Source organism: Sinohyriopsis cumingii, chromosome 12, assembly GCF_028554795.1.
Source record: "Sinohyriopsis cumingii isolate HCF-2022 chromosome 12, ASM2855479v2, whole genome shotgun sequence".
Lineage (NCBI taxonomy): Eukaryota > Metazoa > Mollusca > Bivalvia > Unionida > Unionidae > Sinohyriopsis > Sinohyriopsis cumingii.
The window spans coordinates 23138568-23161054 of NC_142972.1; the positions used below are offsets into that span (position 1 = coordinate 23138568).

Sequence of the window (22487 nt, forward strand, 5' to 3'; positions counted from 1 at the left end):
AGTGCTAGACATCACTATAAACTGCCACACTGCAGACATCATAGTGATATGACTAAAAACGTGTTTAAGCTACAATAAAAATCCAAAATCACACACATATAATTAGGAAAATGCCTTCATGTTAATCCCTACTGTACAACAGAAAACAAATGTAAGACAAGTTAATGCCAATTTTACAAGGTTAGCATACTGTTATCACATACACATATAACAACTAATTCCTACAAAGACAATGCGGTCTAAAAACCAGGGTTCCTCCTTGTGCTGGAAAATATTTCTGAAGGTATATTTCTTAAAAGTGGAAACAGTACTTGGTTGTTTAATATCATGCTGCAAATGGATCCATAAAACTGTATGTGTGTGCAGGATATCATTAAGGATGCTTTTGGTGTGTGCAGGGTATCATTAAGGATACTTTTGGTGTGTGCAGGATATCATTAAGGATGCTTTTGGTGTAGGCATGATATTATTAAGGATGCTTTTGGTGTAGGCAGGATATCATTAAGGATGCTTTTGGTGTGTGCAGGGTATCATTAAGGATACTTTTGGTGTGTGCAGGATATCATTAAGGTTGCTTTTGGTGTGTGCAGGGTATCATTAAGGACACTTTTGGTGTGTGCAGGATATCATTAGAATGCTTTTGGTGTGGGCAGGATATTATTAAGGATGCATTTGGTGTGTGCAGGATATCATTCAGGATGCTTTTGGTGTGGGCATGATATCATTAAGGATGCTTTTGGTGTGGGCATGATATCATTCAGGATGCTTTTGGTGTGGGCATGATATTAAGGATGCTTTTGGTGTGGGCATGAACTCATTAAGGACATTTTTGGTGTGGGCAGGATATCATTAACAATTCTTTTGGTGTGTGCAGGATATCATTAAGGATGCATTTGGTGTGTGCATATCATTAAGGATGCCTTTGGTGTGGGCATGATATCATTAGAATGCTCTTGGTGTGTGCATGATATTATTAAGGATGCTTTGGTGTGAGCAGGATATCATTAAGGATGCTTTTGGTGTGAGCAGGATATCATTAAGGATGCCTTTGGTGTGAGCAGGATATCATTAGAATGCTCTTGGTGTGTGCATGATATTATTAAGGATGCCTTTGGTGTGAGCAGGATATCATTAAGGACACATTTGGTGTGGGCAGGATATCATTAAGGATACTTTTAGTGTGAGCAGGATATCATTAGAATGCTCTTGGTGTGTGCATGATATTATTAAGGATGCTTTTGGTGTGAGCAGGATATCATTAAGGATGCTTTTGGTGTGAGCAGGATATCATTAAGGATGCCTTTGGTGTGTGCAGGATATCATTAAGGACACATTAGGTGTGGGCAGGATATCATTAAGGATGCTTTTGGTGTGAGCAGGATATCATTAAGGATGCCTTTGGTGTGAGCAGGATATCATTAAGGATGCTTTTGGTGTGTGCAGGATATCATTAAGAATGCTTTTGGTGTGAGCAGGATATCATTAAGGATGCTTTTGGTGTGTGCAGGATATCATTAAGGACACTTTTGATGTGGGCAGGATATCATTAAGGATGCTTTTGGTGTGAGCAGGATATCATTAAGGATGCCTTTGGTGTGAGCAGGATATCATTAAGGATGCCTTTGGTGTGAGCAGGATATCATTAAGGATGCCTTTGGTGTGTGCAGGATATCATTAAGGACACATTTGGTATGGGCAGGATATCATTAAGGATACTTTTGGTGTGAGCAGGATATCATTAAGGATGCCTTTGGTGTGAGCAGGATATCATTAAGGATGCCTTTGGTGTGTGCAGGATATCATTAAGGACACATTAGGTGTGGGCAGGATATCATTAAGGATGCTTTTGGTGTGAGCAGGATATCATTAAGGATGCCTTTGGTGTGAGCAGGATATCATTAAGGATGCTTTTGGTGTGTGCAGGATATCATTAAGAATGCTTTTGGTGTGAGCAGGATATCATTAAGGATGCTTTTGGTGTGTGCAGGATATCATTAAGGACACTTTTGATGTGGGCAGGATATCATTAAGGATGCTTTTGGTGTGAGCAGGATATCATTAAGGATGCCTTTGGTGTGAGCAGGATATCATTAAGGATGCCTTTGGTGTGAGCAGGATATCATTAAGGATGCCTTTGGTGTGTGCAGGATATCATTAAGGACACATTTGGTATGGGCAGGATATCATTAAGGATACTTTTGGTGTGAGCAGGATATCATTAAGGATGCCTTTGGTGTGAGCAGGATATCATTAAGGATGCCTTTGGTGTGTGCAGGATATCATTAAGGACACATTTGGTGTGAGCAGGATATCATTAAGGATGCTTTTGGTGTGAGCAGGATATCATTAAGGATGCTTTTGGTGTGAGCAGGATATCATTAAGGATGCTTTTGGTGTGTGCAGGATATCATTAAGAATGCTTTTGGTGTGAGCAGGATATCATTAAGGATGCTTTTGGTGTGTGCAGGATATCATTAAAGACACTTTTGATGTGGGCAGGATATCATTAAGGATGCTTTTGGCATGAGCCGGATATCATTAAGGATGCTTTTGGTATGAGCAGGATATCATTAAGGATGCCTTTGGTGTGAGCAGGATATCATTAAGGATGCCTTTGGTGTGTGCAGGATATCATTAAGGACACTTTTGATGTGGGCAGGATATCATTAAGGATGCTTTTGGTGTGAGCAGGATATCATTAAGAATGCCTTTGGTGTGAGCAGGATATCATTAAGGATGCCTTTGGTGTGAGCAGGATATCATTAAGTATGCTTTTTGCATGAGCAGGATATCATTAAGGATGCCTTTGGTGTGAGCAGGATATCATTAAGTATGCTTTTTGCATGAGCAGGATATCATTAAGAATGCCTTTGGTGTGAGCAGGATATCATTAAGGATGCCTTTGGTGTGAGCAGGATATCATTAAGGATGCCTTTGATGTGGGCAGGATATCATTAAGGATGCTTTTTGCATGAGCAGGATATCATTAAGGATGCTTTTGGTGTGAGCAGGATATCATTAAGAATGCCTTTGGTGTGAGCAGGATATCATTAAGGATGCCTTTGATGTGAGCAGGATATCATTAAGAATGCTTTTGGTGTGAGCAGGATATCATTAAGGATGCTTGTTATGTGTGCAGGATATCATTAAGGATGCCTTTGGTGTGAGCAGGATATCATTAAGGATGCTTTTGGTGTGAGCAGGATAAAGTAGTACCACTAACAATGTACAATTCTCTATGGTTGGTTGCTCTTATGCCAAGCTGATATGTACTAAATGAGTTTATCTAAATGTAAACTATGTATTTATACATCAATTTCATAGCATAATATGTTTATTACATATTGTAATGTATCGTCTGGAGAGCAACTTATTTATTACAATCATGTTGTAATGTATCATCTGCATGGCATAATGTCTTTATTACTAACATACTGTAATGTACTATCTGCATGGCATAATGTCTTTATTGCTAAAATATTGTATTGTCTGGATATCATAATATCTGCATTACTAGTATATTGTAATGTATCATCTGCACAGCATATCATCTTTATTGCAAACAACTTGTAATGTATCATCCGCATACATAGGCATTGAATAATAATTCAAACACTTTGAAAGACATGTACACACAAGATGAAAAAGTGAAGGCCATTAACTTATCCATGTATTATTACTCAATTTTACCTTTCCTTAACATTTGAGATCAAAGCTCTTCAACTCACAGTTTTTAAATGAGATAAAATGCAAACAATACAAATAAGGATTTTGCAACATTATATGCTGATAATTTATGTAGTAAAACTTATAATTACCAGAAACCAAATATTTATTTCGATTTAAGCATAGATCTCTGGTTAGCATCCCTTCAACTGTATTATTGTATCAGTGATCAATCAAACTAAATAAGGCTGTCTTGGCATGATTTACTTGCACGAAAGCCTAATTAATATGTGGTTATCAAATTAGTTTCTAACAAAAAGTCATAAAATGAATCGAAAACATGTATTATGGAATTCAGAAAACACTAGGTACAATAGACAAACATATGTATTTTTGGACACTTTATTCATTTGAATTAAAAAGAAGGGGTAACACAACTTTTTCCGTTTTTTTAAAAAAATATGTGTTCTTATTTAACATGTGTAAGTCATGGCCCAACAACATGTGTAACTTATTATCCTGTCCATAGATATAGTGTGGGCAGGTCTCCAATTCATAATTTTCAACTTTAAAGGAATTTAATCAGGCATTAGGTCTCAAAAATATTTAACAATTTGGGGATTTTATAACAACTCTATTTCAAAAAGACATAATGACATGCCAAGTTTATTAATTCAAATGTCCAAATTTGTCAATAGGAATACCATCATGTACTAAAATTACAAATTTAAATATATACAATAATAATAACTGGAAAAGTAGATCGAGAGGATGGGAGGAAAACTACACAAAATAGAGTTGATACTGCATTTCCAACCCTTGATATAAATCTGTCTTTCCTGCATGAGATAAATCCAAAATGAATTTTTTTTATATTCGTTTGTGCTTAAAATTAACACAACTATGAAGGTATGTGCTAAGAATGAATGAACAGGATATTCTAAAGAATGATATGTCTTGCCTGCTTCACAAGTAAATAATTCAAAACAAAGTAGCATAGCCACTTTAGCAAGAGAAGTAGGTCACAACTTCATGTTATTTTTTATGGATGCTACAAATGAATGCACACATAAAGTTGCATGACCATCCATGCAGTAGTGTCTTTGAAACTGATCAACATGTATATGGAAAAGGGAAACATTTAGTGATGCATGTAACTTTTACCTACATGTACCTTTTGCCGGTTCTAATTTTCAATGATAACATCTATATAAAATTTCATGATTTTATATACAAAGTGTATGTGATTACTACAAACTACTCTTGCCAATAGCTTGTAATATCCATCCATAGACAACATAACAATTAGCAATAACCTAATAGAATTAGATGGTGGTTACATATAATTTCTAATATCCGATACAATGCAGTCAGATGTATATACGCATATTTAGTTGTTAGTGTACATTATCAAAATAATTATGAATGCTGGATAAATCTAACAATTAGATAATAAAAACTTGCACTAGCCATATAATTCCTATTTTAGATACTAACTGTTAGATAATAGAAACTTTTGCTATCCGTAAAATCCCTATTTGAGATATTAACTGTTAGATAATAAAATCTCTTTTGCTCTCCATGTAATCCCTATTTTAGATAAATCTAACTGTGAGATAATAAAATCTCTTTTTCTGCCTGTATGGGCCCTATTTTAATAAATCTAACTGTTAGATAATAAAAACTCTTTTGCTAGCCGTATAATCCCTATTTTAATAAATCTAACTGTTAGATAATAAAAACTCATGTGCTAGCCGTATAATCCCTATTTTAATAAATCTAACTGTTAGATAATAAAAACTCATTTGCTAGCAGTATAATCCCTATTTTAGATATTAACAAAGGAAATAAACAGTCCACACATAAGGCATTTTCAGTGGAAACCCCATCCCCAGTAAAGTGTTTAAATAGCGTGATTTATTTTTGAAGGCACTATCGGTAAAATTAATATCGACTTCACTTGGATGTCAAAGAAGCATACAAAATGAGGTAGCGCGTCAAATTATCTTACTTTTTTAAAAAATCAATCATATTATTTCAAGTCATTGTTTGGACGATTTGGTCAATGACCCCGAACCCTTAACTAGGAATGCAGAAAAAAATGGAAAAAAGACATGATAACACATGGATAAAACCATATTTTTTATTTGGTGCACTGGTCCTTTGTAGATCATATGTACAGGAACATATTCTCCTGTTGCATTATTTTAAAATAAAGTTAGCATAGTCTAATATTGTGGTCCAGAATATTATATTTATATCGTACATAATGTGTGCCATTCACCTAGTCAGTCTCCCTTTTGTATGAAGCTGAGAAAGACATTTACAAGAAATAAGAATAGCCCATACATATTTGTATAAAGTTTATCAAACATTGTAAAGCGTCCTCTAATAATACATTACTCTATTTACTTTCTTTACTGTATTGGTTAATCAACATGATGACTCATAATAGGTCTTTATTATTCCTTTGTCTACCAAAAGCAGATTTTGATATATAAAAAAACATTAGCATGTGCTTGTCCAAGAAAACTATATGGTTAATATAAGAATTTGGGAAATATTATATGGAACACTATAAAGATAACAAAAATATAGGGATTTTATGGAATTTTAAAAAATATAGGTATAGCATCGAGGACTAAATGAATATTTTTCTCACATGAAAGTTAAGATATAAATTTTTGGTGATAATTATAAAACATAGCTAAAATGTTGATGTATTTTGGATTACACAAGAGATCTAACTTGATGTATTTTGGATTACACAAGAGACCAATCTAACTTGATGTATTTTGGATTATACAAGACAGATCTAACTTGACGTATTTTGGATTACACAAGAGACAGATCTAACCTGATGTATTTTGGATTACACAAGACAGATCTAACTTGATGTATTTTGGATTACACAAGAGACCAATCTAACTTGATGTATTTTGGATTACACAAGACAGATCTAACTTGATGTATTTTGGATTACACAAGACAGATCTAACTTGGTGTCTTTTTGATTACACAAGAGACAGATCTAACTTGATGTATTTTGGATTACACAAGACAGATCTAACTTGATGTATTTTGGATTACACAAGACAGATCTAACTTGGTGTCTTTTTGATTACACATGAGACAGATCTAACCTGATGTATTTTGGATTGCACAAGACAGATCTAGCTTGATGTATTTTGGATTACACAAGAGACAGATCTAACTTGATGTATTTTGGATTACACAAGACAGATCTAACTTGATGTATTTTGGGTTACACAAGAGACAGATCTAACTTGATGTATTTTGGATTACACAAGAGACAGATCTAACTTGATGTATTTTGGATTACACAAGTCAGATCTAACTTGATGTATTTTGGATTACACAAGAGACCAATCTAACTTGATGTATTTTGGATTACACAAGAGACAGATCTAACCTGGTGTATTTTGGATTACACAAGAGACCAATCTAACTTGATGTATTTTGGACTACGCAAGACAGATCTAACTTGATGTCTTTTGGATTACACGAGACAGATCTAATTTGGTGTCTTTTTGATTATACAAGAGACAGATCTAACTTGATGTATTTTGGATTACACAAGACAGATCTAACTTGATGTATTTTAGATTACACAAGAGACAGATCTAACTTGATGTATTTTGGATTACACAAGAGACAGATCTAACTAATGTATTTTGGATTACACAAGAGACAGATCTAACTTGATGTATTTTGGATTACACAAGAGACAGATCTAACTTGATGTATTTTGGATTACACAAGAGACAGATCTAACTTGATGTATTTTGGATTACACAAGAGACAGATCTAACTAATGTATTTTGGATTACACAAGAGACAGATCTAACTAATGTATTTTGGATTACACAAGAGACAGATCTAACTTGATGTATTTTGGATTACACAAGAGACAGATCTAACTTGATGTATTTTGGATTACACAAGAGACAGATCTAACCTGATGTATTTTGGATTACACAAGAGACAGATCTAACTTGATATCATAAAATGAGCTTATTCTCATCAAAACAACTTTCTGGCATTTATTGATCTGAGAGCCATTCCAAGCAAAAACATGAGTGAACCTGAGAAAGATTCAAACGTTATGTACAAGCAGGTCTAATTTATTAAGTCTGATCATTGGATCTCATGAAAAGTTTAGGGGTACAGTTCTAAGTGAAACAGAGCTAATGTACATTATTGAAACTACCTGGTTGTATTTACAAATCCAGGACCGATCCTGTAAGTTATATTAAGTTTTCCTTTCCAGTCATCTGGGGCTGTTGGGCCACCAAGTTCTCTGAAATGTATAATTTTACCTACCATGTTTAAAAGTGTATAACACACACACAAGTGCACACACACACACACACACACACACACAATTAGCATGAATTGAAAACTGTGAGTGCATTGTACTCCTCAATTCATATCATAAATATCATACATAGAACAGATTGATTCATGGAAACAAAATAAGAGCATGCATTCAATGTTCACAATGGCTGATCATTTTACATGACATATAACAGTAAAAGAGTGGTGATCAGGGAAGTTTAAGTTCACAATAAGCTTTGGAACTTGCTTCTCGATAATGAACCCTATCTATGGAACTAAGCTTTCACGTATCTAGTATGCCTTTCACTTGGTTCCTTTGTTATCAATGATCACATTTGCTAATGAGTATTATAAACCACTAATTAATGTTAGGTACTTTACTTGTGTTACATGTTCTTAAAATGTTCCTAGTGTTTGATTAGTCGATTGAAATGAGTTGACTTCGCATACTACTGTGACCGCTAAGTCGGATTTCATGCCTTTTAGCATTTTTATTCTACCCCTGTTGCTCGATTTGAGTCAAATGACTACTTAACATCGTAATACAACGCAGGTCAACATTTAAATACAGTCAACACTTCCGCATTTCAAGATCAAAACACAGTCAATTCACTAATTTGCTCATCACTGTGATGGTTGATCTTTTCATGTTTGAATACAAGAGGGCATGTAGAATTTAGGATCATTATACTGAGTCAAAATTTAAAAAATATCACCAAAACACAAATTACATTTAACAATACTTATTTAATTTGCTTTTATTTCTGAAGGTTTCGCCACTAGTAGGCACTACTGACATATTGGTTGTTCGACATTTCATCGCGTATTTTTCTTCACAGTATACTGAGAATTATTTTTTTTGGGGGGGGCGAATTTACAAGTAAATTTAATAAAATATATAGACAATACAGGTGTTTTATGTATAATTTCTGCAACAATTCCATAAGTATGACAAAAAATTACTTTAAATGTTGGGGTTTTCAGTTTTTTACTTTTAATGATATGAATGTCATTGATTTAAAGACATTTGATTATATATTATTTTTCTTAAAGGAAAAATACTGCTGGCAGTTTGAAAATATGAGTGATAGGAGTATGATGTAACTATCGTCAAGAAAAATATTATGTACAGATTTACTTTACAAAAGATATACTAATTAGTTAAACACACAATATATGTTATTAAGCCCATTATCTCTTCCATTGCAAAAAATTGCCAGATAGTTACAAAAATAAATCTGATATCCTATTAGACCATCTCCTGCATTTTAAAAATTAATGAGGCTGCCCAACCCTGGGGTTGTAATAGGAGAATAACATATTTTTCACTTTTCAGCCCGAAATTAATTCTCCGTTACCTGAGAAAGTGTATTGCATCTCCATAACTGATTGGCTGGCATGGTATCTTGATATTAATCAAAGCTTTGTCCATGGCCAGTCTGTGGGCATACTCTGAAAAAGGACAAAATATATAACATGATATAAAAGAAAATATCAATTAATCAGAATCTCATTTATTGTAATTTTATTTAAAAAATAATGTAAAAATAACGTCTTAGTATTGTTTTGTACTTTTCTTTTGCAGGTGAAAGGAATCAATGGCAATGCTTGATAATGCGTGGAAATCATCACTTGTTATTTTTATGGAAATATTAGACAATTCAAATATTAGTAAAATTAGAAGTGTGTAAAAATAAACATCGTAAGAAATAATCTACAGATAAATTTGATTCATTCATCTCATGCTTTCTTTTAATTTTCAAGAATAAACAGTATTTGTATGAAAACATATTTCATAAAAAGTGCAGGACTCTAATAAATTAGTGTCAGTTCAAAATTATGAAAATTCAATGCCAAGTTTTAGCTGTAAATTGTTGTACAATTCACAACATAAGACAATTAACCTATCATGTTATCACAAAGGACGGCTTTTTTTTTAATCAAGTCAAGATGTAAGTCACCCGTGTAGCTGATACCCCACAACACATATAAATTCTATTTTTTTACATTCAACAACTCATATACAATTTTCAAGAAATGTCATTAAGTTATGTAAGGTCCTCTGACAATTGCCATGCTTATGTAAGGTCCTCTGACAATTGCCATGCTTATGTATGGTCCTCTGACAATTGCCATGGTTATGTAAGGTCCTTTGACAGTTGCCATGCTTATGTAAGATCCTCAGACAATTGCCGTGCTTATGTAAGGTCCTCAGGCAACTGCCATGCTTATGCAAGGTCCTCGGACAATTATCATGCCTATGTAAGGTCCTCGAACAATTGCCTTGTTTATGTAAGGTCCTCGGACAATTGCTATCACATTTTTATTTGTTTTTGCTAAAGATATAATTTATAATTTTAAAGAAATGACAATGAATATTAATTGAGTGATGCAGTCTCCTCATATGTTAATAATGATACACCCTTACCATTTTTCTTTATTTCTTTCTATATTACCATTTTTTATTTAAGAACAAGACTAAATCAGGTCTGTTTTCAGCTTGCATGAAACCTTGGAGTATACTTTATAAATAACCAATTAATTTTCTGAAGTTTAAACTCAAATCTCAAGAAATGTTTGGGAAAGAAATGGGAAGAATGGAAGCCAGATTGATACATGTTGAGTCAAAATTACTGATAAAATTTAAACCAGTCCCAACTCATCTGAACTTGGAAATATTAAAATGAGAAAACTGAAAGTAACAAAACTAAGTTGCATGTTATAAACAAAAAAGAGAAGAAAATTGAAACTCTCTAAGTCTACTCTGTTATACACTTGCTACTATATTAATCTGACTTTAAACATATTCTCAATAATAAGCCCACCCCAAGTTTAAGAAAACTGTGGGAAATATTTAATAAAGATATCTTTGGCTTATTTTATATCCACTCCAACTTTACAAATTTTTTAGGATTGGCCACTATTCTTATTATATAAATAATTGCTGTCCGGGCATGATTTTTGTCTGCTTTTGACCTTTGAATGAGTTCAGTTTCGTTTGAGATCAGTGTTATTTAAATGTCTTCTTTCAATCATCCAATATGAGAATCTTTAGGTTAAATGTAATGCAATTCGTAGGAACTAATATATAGTGCATGTGCTTGGCCCCAAACGTGGCTTATTGGAAAATCCCTGCAAAACATATGGTTTTATTTTTACCTCTGGCGGGATAGAATGGAGTAAGATAGTCCCCCTCTCCAGCTACAGTTCCACGCTGAACACCAGTATCTGGCATCCACCAGGAATTAGGGTATGTATCCGAAGTGCCATAAATATTGAAATCGGCCGGATCGGTGTACAATATCATGCCAGAGGCATTAAATCTCTGAGCATTTAATACCTGAAATAGTATTACATCTAGTATCAGCCAAATGTCTTTTTGTCGTTTTTGTTCAAATGCATCATTATTTTCCACAAAATTACAATTTCTAACAGTATGTACCCATTCAAAATCTGCAGACTGACATCGATGGTTGAGAATAAAACAAGCGAAGTATGCACACAAGTACTGGGGATAGGTTGAATATGATGGACACGGAAAACGTAGTCTAAATAAGCCATGGTAACGAAACCCCATACATAACAAAAAATATACAGTCATATTGTATGTAAACATGGCAAGGTGGTTGACAAATTACATTTTTACAATTAGTGAGATGAAAAGCATATAATTATGTCCGATTTGTTCAAGAACACATTTGTTATCACTAAACACTTTGAGCCCCAAAAGAGGCATGGGCATTTGTATTTGTAAAGTTAAAGTTGAAGAGACAACAATTATTTTCATCATCAACAAGATTTAATATGTCCAGAAAAATGATCATTCATAATTTGTATTAGATTTGATTCAAATTTGCGTGTATGAATAAAAATTATGTAGCTAACATACATATCATTAATATTTCATTGCTGTACAGCTGAAGTCAGCTGAATATCAGTATTAGTCAATTATGAATTTGAAATGAATTATGATAGTGTTATATGGCACTTTAACTGACTAGTTATCAATGAACACCAACTGACATAATTTTTGCATCAAAAACTTGATTTCACAGAGAAATCTGAATTTAAAATTGAAATTTCAATGCATGAACTTATTTTTATCCGATGATAAGCCTATGCTTCATGATAATCCACTCCTATATTTGCAGTAATAATTGCACTATGATATAACATGTAAACCATTCTGTCATCTGAATATAAGCCAATGCTTCATAATAATCCACTCCTATATTTGCATAATTGCCACATTTTGTTAAATATTTACCCGACTTGTTAACAATTTATTAAGCTCTCCTTCTGGTCTTAACGTGAAAGAAATGCTATAGATATTCTTGTCATTTTGCCTTATATTTCTTTTACTTTAGACATACAGTCAACATTTGTATTAAAAAATGACGTAAGTTTGCCAGGATTCAATACTCTAACCTTGTCTCCTCGAAATATCTTCCCATATCGTGAAATAACTATCTTATTGGTGACATCGATAGACAGATTATTTTTCAGGAACATGAAATCTTCAATTTGTCCGTAGTTGACATATACCAGGTCACCCTGTAAGTACAAAATATATTCTAAAAAAGAATTTCATTTTCTTTACTATTTTTGAAAGCTCAGGATTCAGTAAAGTCAAGTACTGATTTTTACCACTGTTCATCAGTCATATTGACAAAATGAAGTCTCAAAACAACACTTTTACTCAACAGTTATTTCAAAACTAATCTTCTGTACTTTTCACAAATCTGAACTGTTGGAATTATTTTGGATCTAGTTTTTTTATTTGAGTGAGTAACATTTAATTAAAAACCAATTTAACTTGACAATAGCAGTGTCTACCAGGAACTTAGTATAAACAACCTTTAACCTTACTCTAAAATTTAAATGGGTAAAATTTTGAAGTAATTTTATTTAGTTTGAGACAGACATGTTGTTGAATTGTTGGAACTCCACTCAGAGTTGAAATGTTGTCAGTTGGGGTCTTTACTAAAGATGTATAAATGGTGCCGCTATAAAAGGCACAAAAAACCTTAATCAGCCATGAACTATCAATTGCTAATAATTACTGATATCGTAAATTTCATTGATCATGTGGAAGTATTTTTCTTTACCACAAGTGACATGGCATTTGACCATAAACTGTTCTCAGACATATCAGTATCAGGAACTGCCTCTACCCAACTGTATTGGTATTTCCCTTATGAAACTAGATAACAACTGTATTGGTATTTCCCTTATGAAACTAGATAACGACTGTATTGGTATTTCCCTTATGGAGCTAGATAACAACTGGATACAGGTTACTTGATTTATCATCCAGAAATCAAAATAACAATTTTAGAACCAGTGATCTGATCCTTTGACTTTTGGAACTTGGATTAGATCAATAGATGTTTCTTACCACTCGCAACCCATGGATTAATAATCCATGTAAGTGAAGTGGCCAAAGTCATAGAAGATAGACGTAACCTCAGTAATGGTAAAAAAAACGCATATGACATTACCATGGTAGACAGGATTGTTTATTATGATAATCATCTGCATGGTGAAGTTTTGACTCAAGCCTATATTATTGATTGCAACTATACTATCGAAGATATACCAAAATATATTGATTTCATTATACATTGCGTCAGGTAATATATTTTGTACAGGCAGAGGGTATTGTTTACTTAATATAGCAGAAAAATGTTACATTAAAGAATTACAGTGGTTTATATATAATGAGAAAAAAATCTCAGATCGATGTTCATAAAATTTTGAAATAATTTATAATAGAGATCTCAAATAACAGCACTGTTTCGTCTTAATTTATCATACATATTTTATCCCCAAAAAAAGGCTCAAAAGATGTTTCATATGTTTGCGGACACATAATAAGAAAATATTGATAAATTAATTAACTAAGGAATGGTCTTAGAACAGCGACGATGCAGCTCTGGTCAAGCTTATGAGTAGAAAAAGTAAAAACTTTATTTGATATTGTGCAGGAACAAAAGAAGTTCCAGAAGTTGACTCATTCACCAAAGACGTCTGAAATGAATGAATTTTAATATGACGTTAGAATGGTATCTACATTCCCAATCAACAGTGTATGTTTTAAAAAAATTATATGCTATGTTGCAAAAGTATATCAGCGCAAGCAATCGAAGAAATTCGCAAAAGTTATTATCAAACAAAACAAATCAAAAACTATTGATGAACTTGGCAATATGTTTGACATCGTTGATACACACGTACTATGTGTAGCCATTATAATCGGGCTGGCATAATACTTAGTGATCGATCATTTGAGTTTATTTGGGCCGACTCCTTTCTGAAAGATATCTTAAATAATGGCATACGGTAATTTCACGATGAGGACCTTGAAATATGCACAATTAATTATTTTAAAAAGGGCTGATTCACAATTTCATGTTACTACTGGCAGACTCCATGGGCTTTTGTATTAAATACAACTTAAGGCTTAAAACAAGATAAAACGGCAATAGCTTGAAAAATATAGTGTTTTTGACTAATTAGATAAAATTTTACATATATAGAATGACATTGGGACGCACTACTTGAAAGACATATCATGGGGAAATATTAACTATGCAGCAGAACATGCCATTATGAATACTGTAAAGCACATTTGCTCACGCATCATGTTGGTACAGGTGCTAGCATATGTCTTAAATCTGGTATAGGAGTCAAATCACGTAATCAACTTTGCCGGCCATGTCGGTCTTTTCGTGTATATCACCCCACGTGCTGTCATCGGTTTGCTGAGTACTCTCATTGCACAAACACCTGAGACTGAAAAAGCATGTGTGAAATGTGCACAAACACCAGATATAGACATAGAAATGAATGAAATAATAACTAAGATTGAAGCAATTACAGTTTCTGATCTTTGTAGAGCACAAAATTAAAACAAGTTACTGATGGACGTTCAATTAGGGAATGATTTCTACCTTATATAAACATGTCGACTGTGAATCATTTAAAACAGATCTCACAACAGCGTGGAATGGGCATACCAAGCCATATGCATAAAAAAAGGTGACATACTTGCCTTGTTAGGACTCACATCGCACAACAGCGTGGAATGGGCATACCAAGCCATATGCGTAAAGGTGACATACTTGCCTTGTTAGGGCTCATAGTTGTTCCTGATAATACATGACTAGTAAAGGTACAAGGAAAACAATTTGCACGTGAGTATAATATACGAATATTAAGAGGTGCAATACATACATGCATTATTAAGTGTGTTTGAGGATGAACAAAATTGTCGTCGTATTGCAATTGTGCTTCAACAAAACCATCACCATATTGCATCTGCTGTTGCTACCAAGGCTGCTGAGTATGTTCGTGAAAAAGCACAGCTATTATAAGTATCTGAATTAAAATTTTACAAGAGCAGTGGTAAATTAGAAAATCATGTGGTGATTAACTCACACATAGACAAACCAGACAAAGACGCTCAACAACTGTTATAATAAAATGATTCCTGGAATTACATTATCATTACAGCACTCTGGTACCTCAATGCACATTTGGTTATGCAGCTTAGTCCTGGCAAGGATGGACTTAAAATCACAACACCATTTGATACACAGTTGTGTTTGTACAATCCTGAATCATAAAGACACAAAAGCTATCAATGATGAAATCCGTACGAAGTAATTAGGTGGATTCCACCTGGAACTTAAGCAGACTCCATGCAGAATCTGCCTAAAATGTTAAAAATCTGGTTAATAGAAAGGCGGACATGGAAAATTGAATCCATCTAGAGTCCGTCTAACTCTAAGATGGAATTTTGTCAAAATTCCTGCTATATAATACATCTTTGGGAATAATTTTGGACTTGGTTGATTTTCCACCCACCATCTAGGTGGAATTAGGAACTTAATCACTGGCATCTATTATATGAAAGGAGGAATCTGGACTTAGTTTATTTTCTAACTAACATCTAGGTGGAATGAAGAACTTAGTCATTTAAATAAGGCAGAATTAGGACTTGGCTTTTGTGTGTCAGTAAAGTTAAATGACTGAAAATACATGTATAGTGATATTTTGTGATTGTAATATCACTGACATTTGAATAAAAATATCAATATCATATAATAAAATGTATTGTTTCTTGTACAATTTGAATGATTATTAGCAGCATTTATTATTTCCTGTTTCTGACAGCTGTAATTTTATTGTTTATTTTGGGCACAATTTATAACTTCTTTCCACATCTTTCCTTGTTATATTTCTTTTTCAAATTGTTGTTGTTGTTGTTGTATTTTTGTTTAACTTCAATTGGATTTAACTGCCCTCAAACAAGTTTTCATCTTGTTTTCCGTTTTTAAACGGAATTTCGCTTTTCTCCTTACCTGAATCTAATTTTCCTCGATATGGACCCTTTTTTAATATCGTCTCCGAAACTTTTTTTAATAATGCTCTATCCGGTTTTATTACGCAACGAGCTTTCTAATAAGTATTTGTTCCGTTTATTGTTTAACAGATGATCGCTGTAAAGAGTTTTCTGATTGGTCAAATTATTGTACTTGCCCAATGAATTGTCGCGTAACGGAAACTGATGGGAATGATCATGTTTGCTAAACATAGCGATTCGAATTTCCGAGCGGGATACGAGATTGAATAACCATTTGAAAAATGTGCGGCAGTGAGAATAGCTTGAAAGCAAAATCGATGGGAACGTAATTGGTCAGTCTGTATGAAAACTGAACCCCATGACAAGCATCTTGCTTTTTGTGCCATAACGAGCTGTATAGTAGCGGCTAACGTGCTAAATAGGACAAGGAATTGAACCTGGATGATTTCGAAGTTATGTAACTCCAAACTGATTAACTTCAGAACTTAAGGAGGGACAACGTATATATCACTGGTGGAAATTGTTGCCAGATACCCATGTCTATCAAAGATAGTCATATCTTTGCGGAATTTTCTTGGCCGAAAAGTAGAATCTACTTTCAATCTCGTGAGGCATTATTGTGTATATTATCAAAATATTCTTGGTGTGTTGGAATTCAGTGTAAAATAAGAGTAATTATATCATGATAAACCTTTGTCACGGCTGCTTATGGAACAAGGACTAATTCGAGAGACCACAATAGCATCATAGTTTGTACAGTCAAAAATCAAGTCTACAGTACACGTGACATAAGGCATGCTCCTAGCATTTCTTTTCGTAATCAATGTCTCAAATGGATGCTTTTCTTTAATTTGCATCATTTTCACAGTTGAATTTTTCAATGCAGATTAATATTTTATATTTTATATATGTTTATGTGTTCACATATGACTGTGCATGTTTCAGGCTTGATACATTGATTTTTAAAATCACTTAATTATTTAGTGTCAAGCCAGATTCTTCACATCATGTTGTATTTACTGTATATGTTGTGCATCACAGATAGAAGACCTCAAGGTAGATTAGTTCCATACCTAACTGAGTTACCTTCTCTAAATAAAGTCTATTATTATTATTATTATTATTATTATTAACTCTTATATCTCTAGCCTTGGATGTCATATAAAAATTACATCTTTTTTTTTTCTTTCATGCACACTTAAATATCACCTAGGTTAATAAAGTCCTGTTTAATTCATATCCATTATTTCTTTGAAACTTTCTGAAATGTCTGAAAAACTACTGAAACTTAAGTAAAATACTATATAATGATCAAAATATATTTGAAATCTCACGAAAGTTTATGTCAAATTTCAGTGAAATTTTAGTGAGATCTCATCAAACTTTAAAGTGAAATGGAAAAGACTTAAGTGATGCCATTATGGATTAGGTTTTATATGCAAGAAAGAAAATGAGGACAAGAAAAACCTAAATCTTATTTTATGTCTGTCAAAATAAAATGTATGATCCATTTTAAAAATTATTGTGAATATTTATCATTGATTCCCAATAATGTCTAAGAATCATTAGGCAGTTTAATAGAAATCTGAAGTATATTTTTTATGGTTTAGGCAGAAAGCGCTTAAAAATCCCGTATGAAATCCGCCTTGACATTTTCATTATTGGATGGTGCTTCTGCAGGTATTTCCATCTAATTAGGCAGAAATAAAGATTCCGCCTAGTAAAAGCCAAATTATCTTGCATATTTCGAGCTATATTCCACCCTGAATCCGCCCTGAATCTGCCTAAAAGTGATAATAAGGGGAATCTATCATGAATAAGCGGAATAAACAGATTCCGCCTAGTAGAAGGAATACACAAATTCCGCCTAGTAGGCGGAATATACAGAGTCCTCCTAGTAATACACGGAGTAATTTGCATATTTCGGGCCATATTCCACCCTGAATCCACCTAAAATTTATAATAAGTGGAATCTAGGCTTTAGGTGAAATCTGCTTTAAAATTCCACCTGGAATCTGGTTAAAGTCCGGGCGGAAGTTTTCGCACTAAGGAATTGAAAAGATTCTTGAGGTATTGGAAAAATACATCAATAAAGATAAGGATGGAATCTTGACATGATGCAGGTGCCACTGCTGGTAAGTTGTATAAGAAATGTTAACATTGTTGATGCCTATTTTATCTCCTTTGCTGCCTACAGAATCATCCTTGTTGTCGTTTATGCAGTCGAGAACCGTGTCAACGTAGTCGTTTCTTGTTCATATCACAGATGCGCCCCCAACCAAATACTATTGGGGGACAGTTGTCATCGCAAATACGTACTCAACATGGTCTTACCATACCAAAACATGTGTTTGTGGAGTTTCCACTTACAAATCGAGATAATGACTAAACCCAGAGTAAGATAATATTTGTCAACTTAAAAGTGACTGAGGTTTCGCTGCGATTAAACGGTCATCAGGAACTATCTGAAGAAATCTTGCCTGACTTTACAGAAGCCAATCATATTGCACGTGCATATCAGTCTGTGGTCGTATATGGAACGGCATCAAAACGTTGACACTAATTCGCAAATTTCTCAACATGCTCCTATTACGTTAAACCCGATTTATTACTTTTCACTGGATCGCCAGAGTTGTTCAGCCAATCCATTGTCGACAAGTATTTTCATGAACTTGTTGATGCAGATGGTATTAATTTCAGGTGTTATGCTGTGATTCTTGTTGACAACAGCTTGTTATTTGAGGGCGCAGGTGGTCCAGTGATGCTCCTTTGTGGAAAATTGACAGACTAATGGAACCTGTTACATCTTTAAATAACAAAGCTCTAGCATAAGCTGAAGATCCGTCTTAGGAAAAAACCAGCTTGCAAAAATTAAAGAAAAAACGTTTTGATAATCGATTACGGAGTCACAGTGAAACTTTTCCAACAAAATCAACTGGAATTGTTCGAGTGTGATTGACCCAAACACAACTCTATCAGTTTAATACAGCCAAACACAAAAACACCTCAGTGATGCTAAAATTTTGAGGTGATGCAATTGCAAAAGACTGGTGGAAATATTTCCATTCTTTGCAGTGCTTCCAGTGCTGTTATCAGCAGCAACTCCAGCTGCATCCGGTATGGTGTTGAAAAAGGCGGTTGGCGGTCGCATACGAATAAAAAAAGGAAAAGGCCTTCGCTTACCAGGAAAAAGTCGTCGAACACCGTCGAGAAAAGGTCTAGGATTACTCTGTACAACACCCAGAAGGCCATGTCACTATTTACCCATTTATTGATCAATCTTAATTTACTCGCGATTGTCTAATCAGTCGAGCATTTTCGTAATATCTTAATGCCAAAGGAACTAGCATCCATGGTGTCACGTTCACGGGGAATCCGGTATTGTCAACCTGGATTTGACGACAGGACCTTACACTCACTGGGTTGTATATGTGGTGACACATCATTATCGTTTGTACTTTGATTCATATGGACTTGCACCACCCATTACACTTGTTGATTACATAACCTGGGGCGATAGCACCCACGGTGGACGACAAGGACTGTTTTATTAGCCTCTGCCGTTGCAAACTCGGCTGAATGGCGCCCTTATGCGGTCATCTTGATGGTAAAGTGTTGCATGCACTGGTAGGAAGCAAAGCTTCCTCAAGTTTAACCCCGCAAGCATTTATTGATTTCATACAAAAGTACGTTTAATATTATATTGATTTCTATCACAATTTACATATCTTAATCAGCCCGATGACGTGGTGCTCATGTAGATCCGATCAAATATGCCACCAAGGCGGATTTGACTGAGATTACTAGTCTTGGCGGTGGTGATGTGCACCATGAATAACTTCTGATTTTGAAGGTCAATCTGGGAAACTCACAACAATTAATGTTGACATTCAAGATTTTGCTCAATGGCGCTGTTGCAAAAAGAACCTGGCTGAGACCACTGAAAACAGTGGAATCATGGATTTCGATGTGTCGGTTGCCTTTATCGGAAATTATGTTGATGTAGCTGATGCTGCGGTAAAACACATGGATGCAAGGATCGCAAATTTGCCTGCACTGCCACGTGTAATAACTTTATAGGACACAATAAAAGCAATATTAATCAAGGAAGGAGAGGAAAAGGTTGACGTATTAACTTTAATATGTGGTCGACTTGTCTTTCATTCGATCCCCAATGGTTCTGATAGACCTAAACATCAAATCTTAAAAGTCAATGAGTCCGGGTCATACTTGTTCATCTCAAACGGAACTCCAAAGTTTTTTGGGGTAGAATAGTAATGTTGATCAATAATACTGACTGTGATGCTGGTGTTTTATGGCCGATAATACCTAATAAACTATCCAACACTGTTTCTCCAATATTTTTCACATTTAAAGTATCAACAGCATTAACCGTTGGAAATGAAAGTTTCTTCGTGGTATTCAACATTTATCCAAGAGGATACATAAATATCTTTTGATGATTGTGTTTAAGCAGCTGACAGCGAATGTTAACAGTGATGTTAATTTCGTTCCACTTGTCGACTAATATCTGCATACCAGACCCTTGTATACACTCAAATATAAGTTTGTGAAGTGCCAGATAGAGATAGATAGATGGGACCACTGTGATGTATCACAACCAGCTCGAGGTAAAACTTGGAATCAGCGAAAATGCAAACGCCCAAACTTTCACTGCACCACCAGGTGCAAAAACACTCGGGGATTGTTTCTACAACGACTAAGTGGAGTACACATCTGCATCCGCCATGGTTACGTTCACCAATTAATAGGTTACAACAACACTGACTCAACTGAGATGAAAAAGATTTAGACTGTAATTCAGCAAGAATGTTCTTGTTCGTATAATAGTTATTGGACAAAGATGATCGCTAGGGGTAAAAGGTACAGGTATAATAGATGTATCTTTTAATGAAAAAGGTGCTAGATCCCATGAATTCAAAACCGAAGATTTAAATATTCCCCAGGCAGATATTTCCTCTGATTGTGTGACAGTTGTGTCAGTATAACATGTTAATTGGTTATAAGTTCATATAAGTGTTACATCAGGAGGTGATGCGTCAGGACAAGGTTGTCAATCGTGCAAATGTACAACACAGTTGTATTATTAACATAAGAACTATGATGGATCCACAATATAATTGATGTGAAAAAAAATAATCGAAGTGGAACTACAACTGCAAAAAGAATTCACCAATATAACCATGCTACTTGTAAAATACAAAATAACATATCTGGTCGCCAATGTAATTTGTGGAATCGCAACAGCAGCAACTGTTGGTCTTCTTGTGGCTGGACTCATGGCAGCAATAACCATCATAGGTGCACCAATTTGAATTGATGTCCGGGCTATCTGTATAGTTGTGGGTGGTGCTGGTAAAATAATTTCTATATGGTTACATTCTTACATTCACAACTACGCGTCTATTCAGAACCTCTGGCAGGCAACAAGTTAGTCTCAACATGATTAGTAAGCTATTATATTCAGTGGGTATTGAGGATACATAATTAGCATAGCAGTTTCGAGATTATGTTGGCGGAAATAGAAAATCACCAACAACTCAGAGCACAGATAAGGAACCGGGTGGTATTTGATTTACAGATAATAAAAGTCTAGTATAAACGTCTGCCCTAGTAATAGCATAGGCTATTGTGTCGGATGAGGTCACTGTGTCTATCTTGTATGACTGGCCAATTGTTTTGTCCACTTCTCTTTCGTGGATTATTAATCCTCGGGTGCAAACGACAAGTAGCATCATATGCTATGGGTTGTATTGATTTTTGGGATTTAAGTATGTAGTATATGGCTTTTAGGCTGAAATTAACAATGTCATGGGAGATAGAAGGCCACGAAATGTATAAAACCCCAAAAAGCAAAACCAGTTGCCACCTGATTTTCGTGGATTTCGCATAGTATGTGTCTTTACGCGAAATTAAGAGAAGGCATGGGGTATAAAAGGCTGTAACGTATATAAAACGTCAAATAGCAAAACATAGGATATGACACTACTACTTGTCCAATAATGGATGGGTAGAATCTGCATGCTTGCTATTCTGCAGGGGTAGAAATACATGGTGGTTATCCTGGTCTCAT

At 34.4% G+C, this 22487-nt stretch overlaps 1 protein-coding gene across 3 annotated transcripts in view; it reads right to left on the reverse strand.

The window, feature by feature from the left end:
- Nucleotides 1–22487, reverse strand: part of LOC149786101 (glutamate carboxypeptidase 2-like) — a 214628-nt gene that overhangs the window by 137250 nt on the left and 54891 nt on the right. For all 3 annotated transcript variants that reach the window (XM_089976416.1, XM_089976414.1, XM_089976415.1), the window contains 4 exons: nt 12454–12579; nt 11185–11365; nt 9384–9477; nt 7898–7987 (listed from right to left, as the gene is read on the reverse strand). In XM_089976416.1, coding sequence (XP_089832542.1) covers nt 7898–7987; nt 9384–9477; nt 11185–11365; nt 12454–12579 — 491 coding nt within the window. The remainder of the gene's footprint in view (nt 1–7897; nt 7988–9383; nt 9478–11184; nt 11366–12453; nt 12580–22487) is intronic.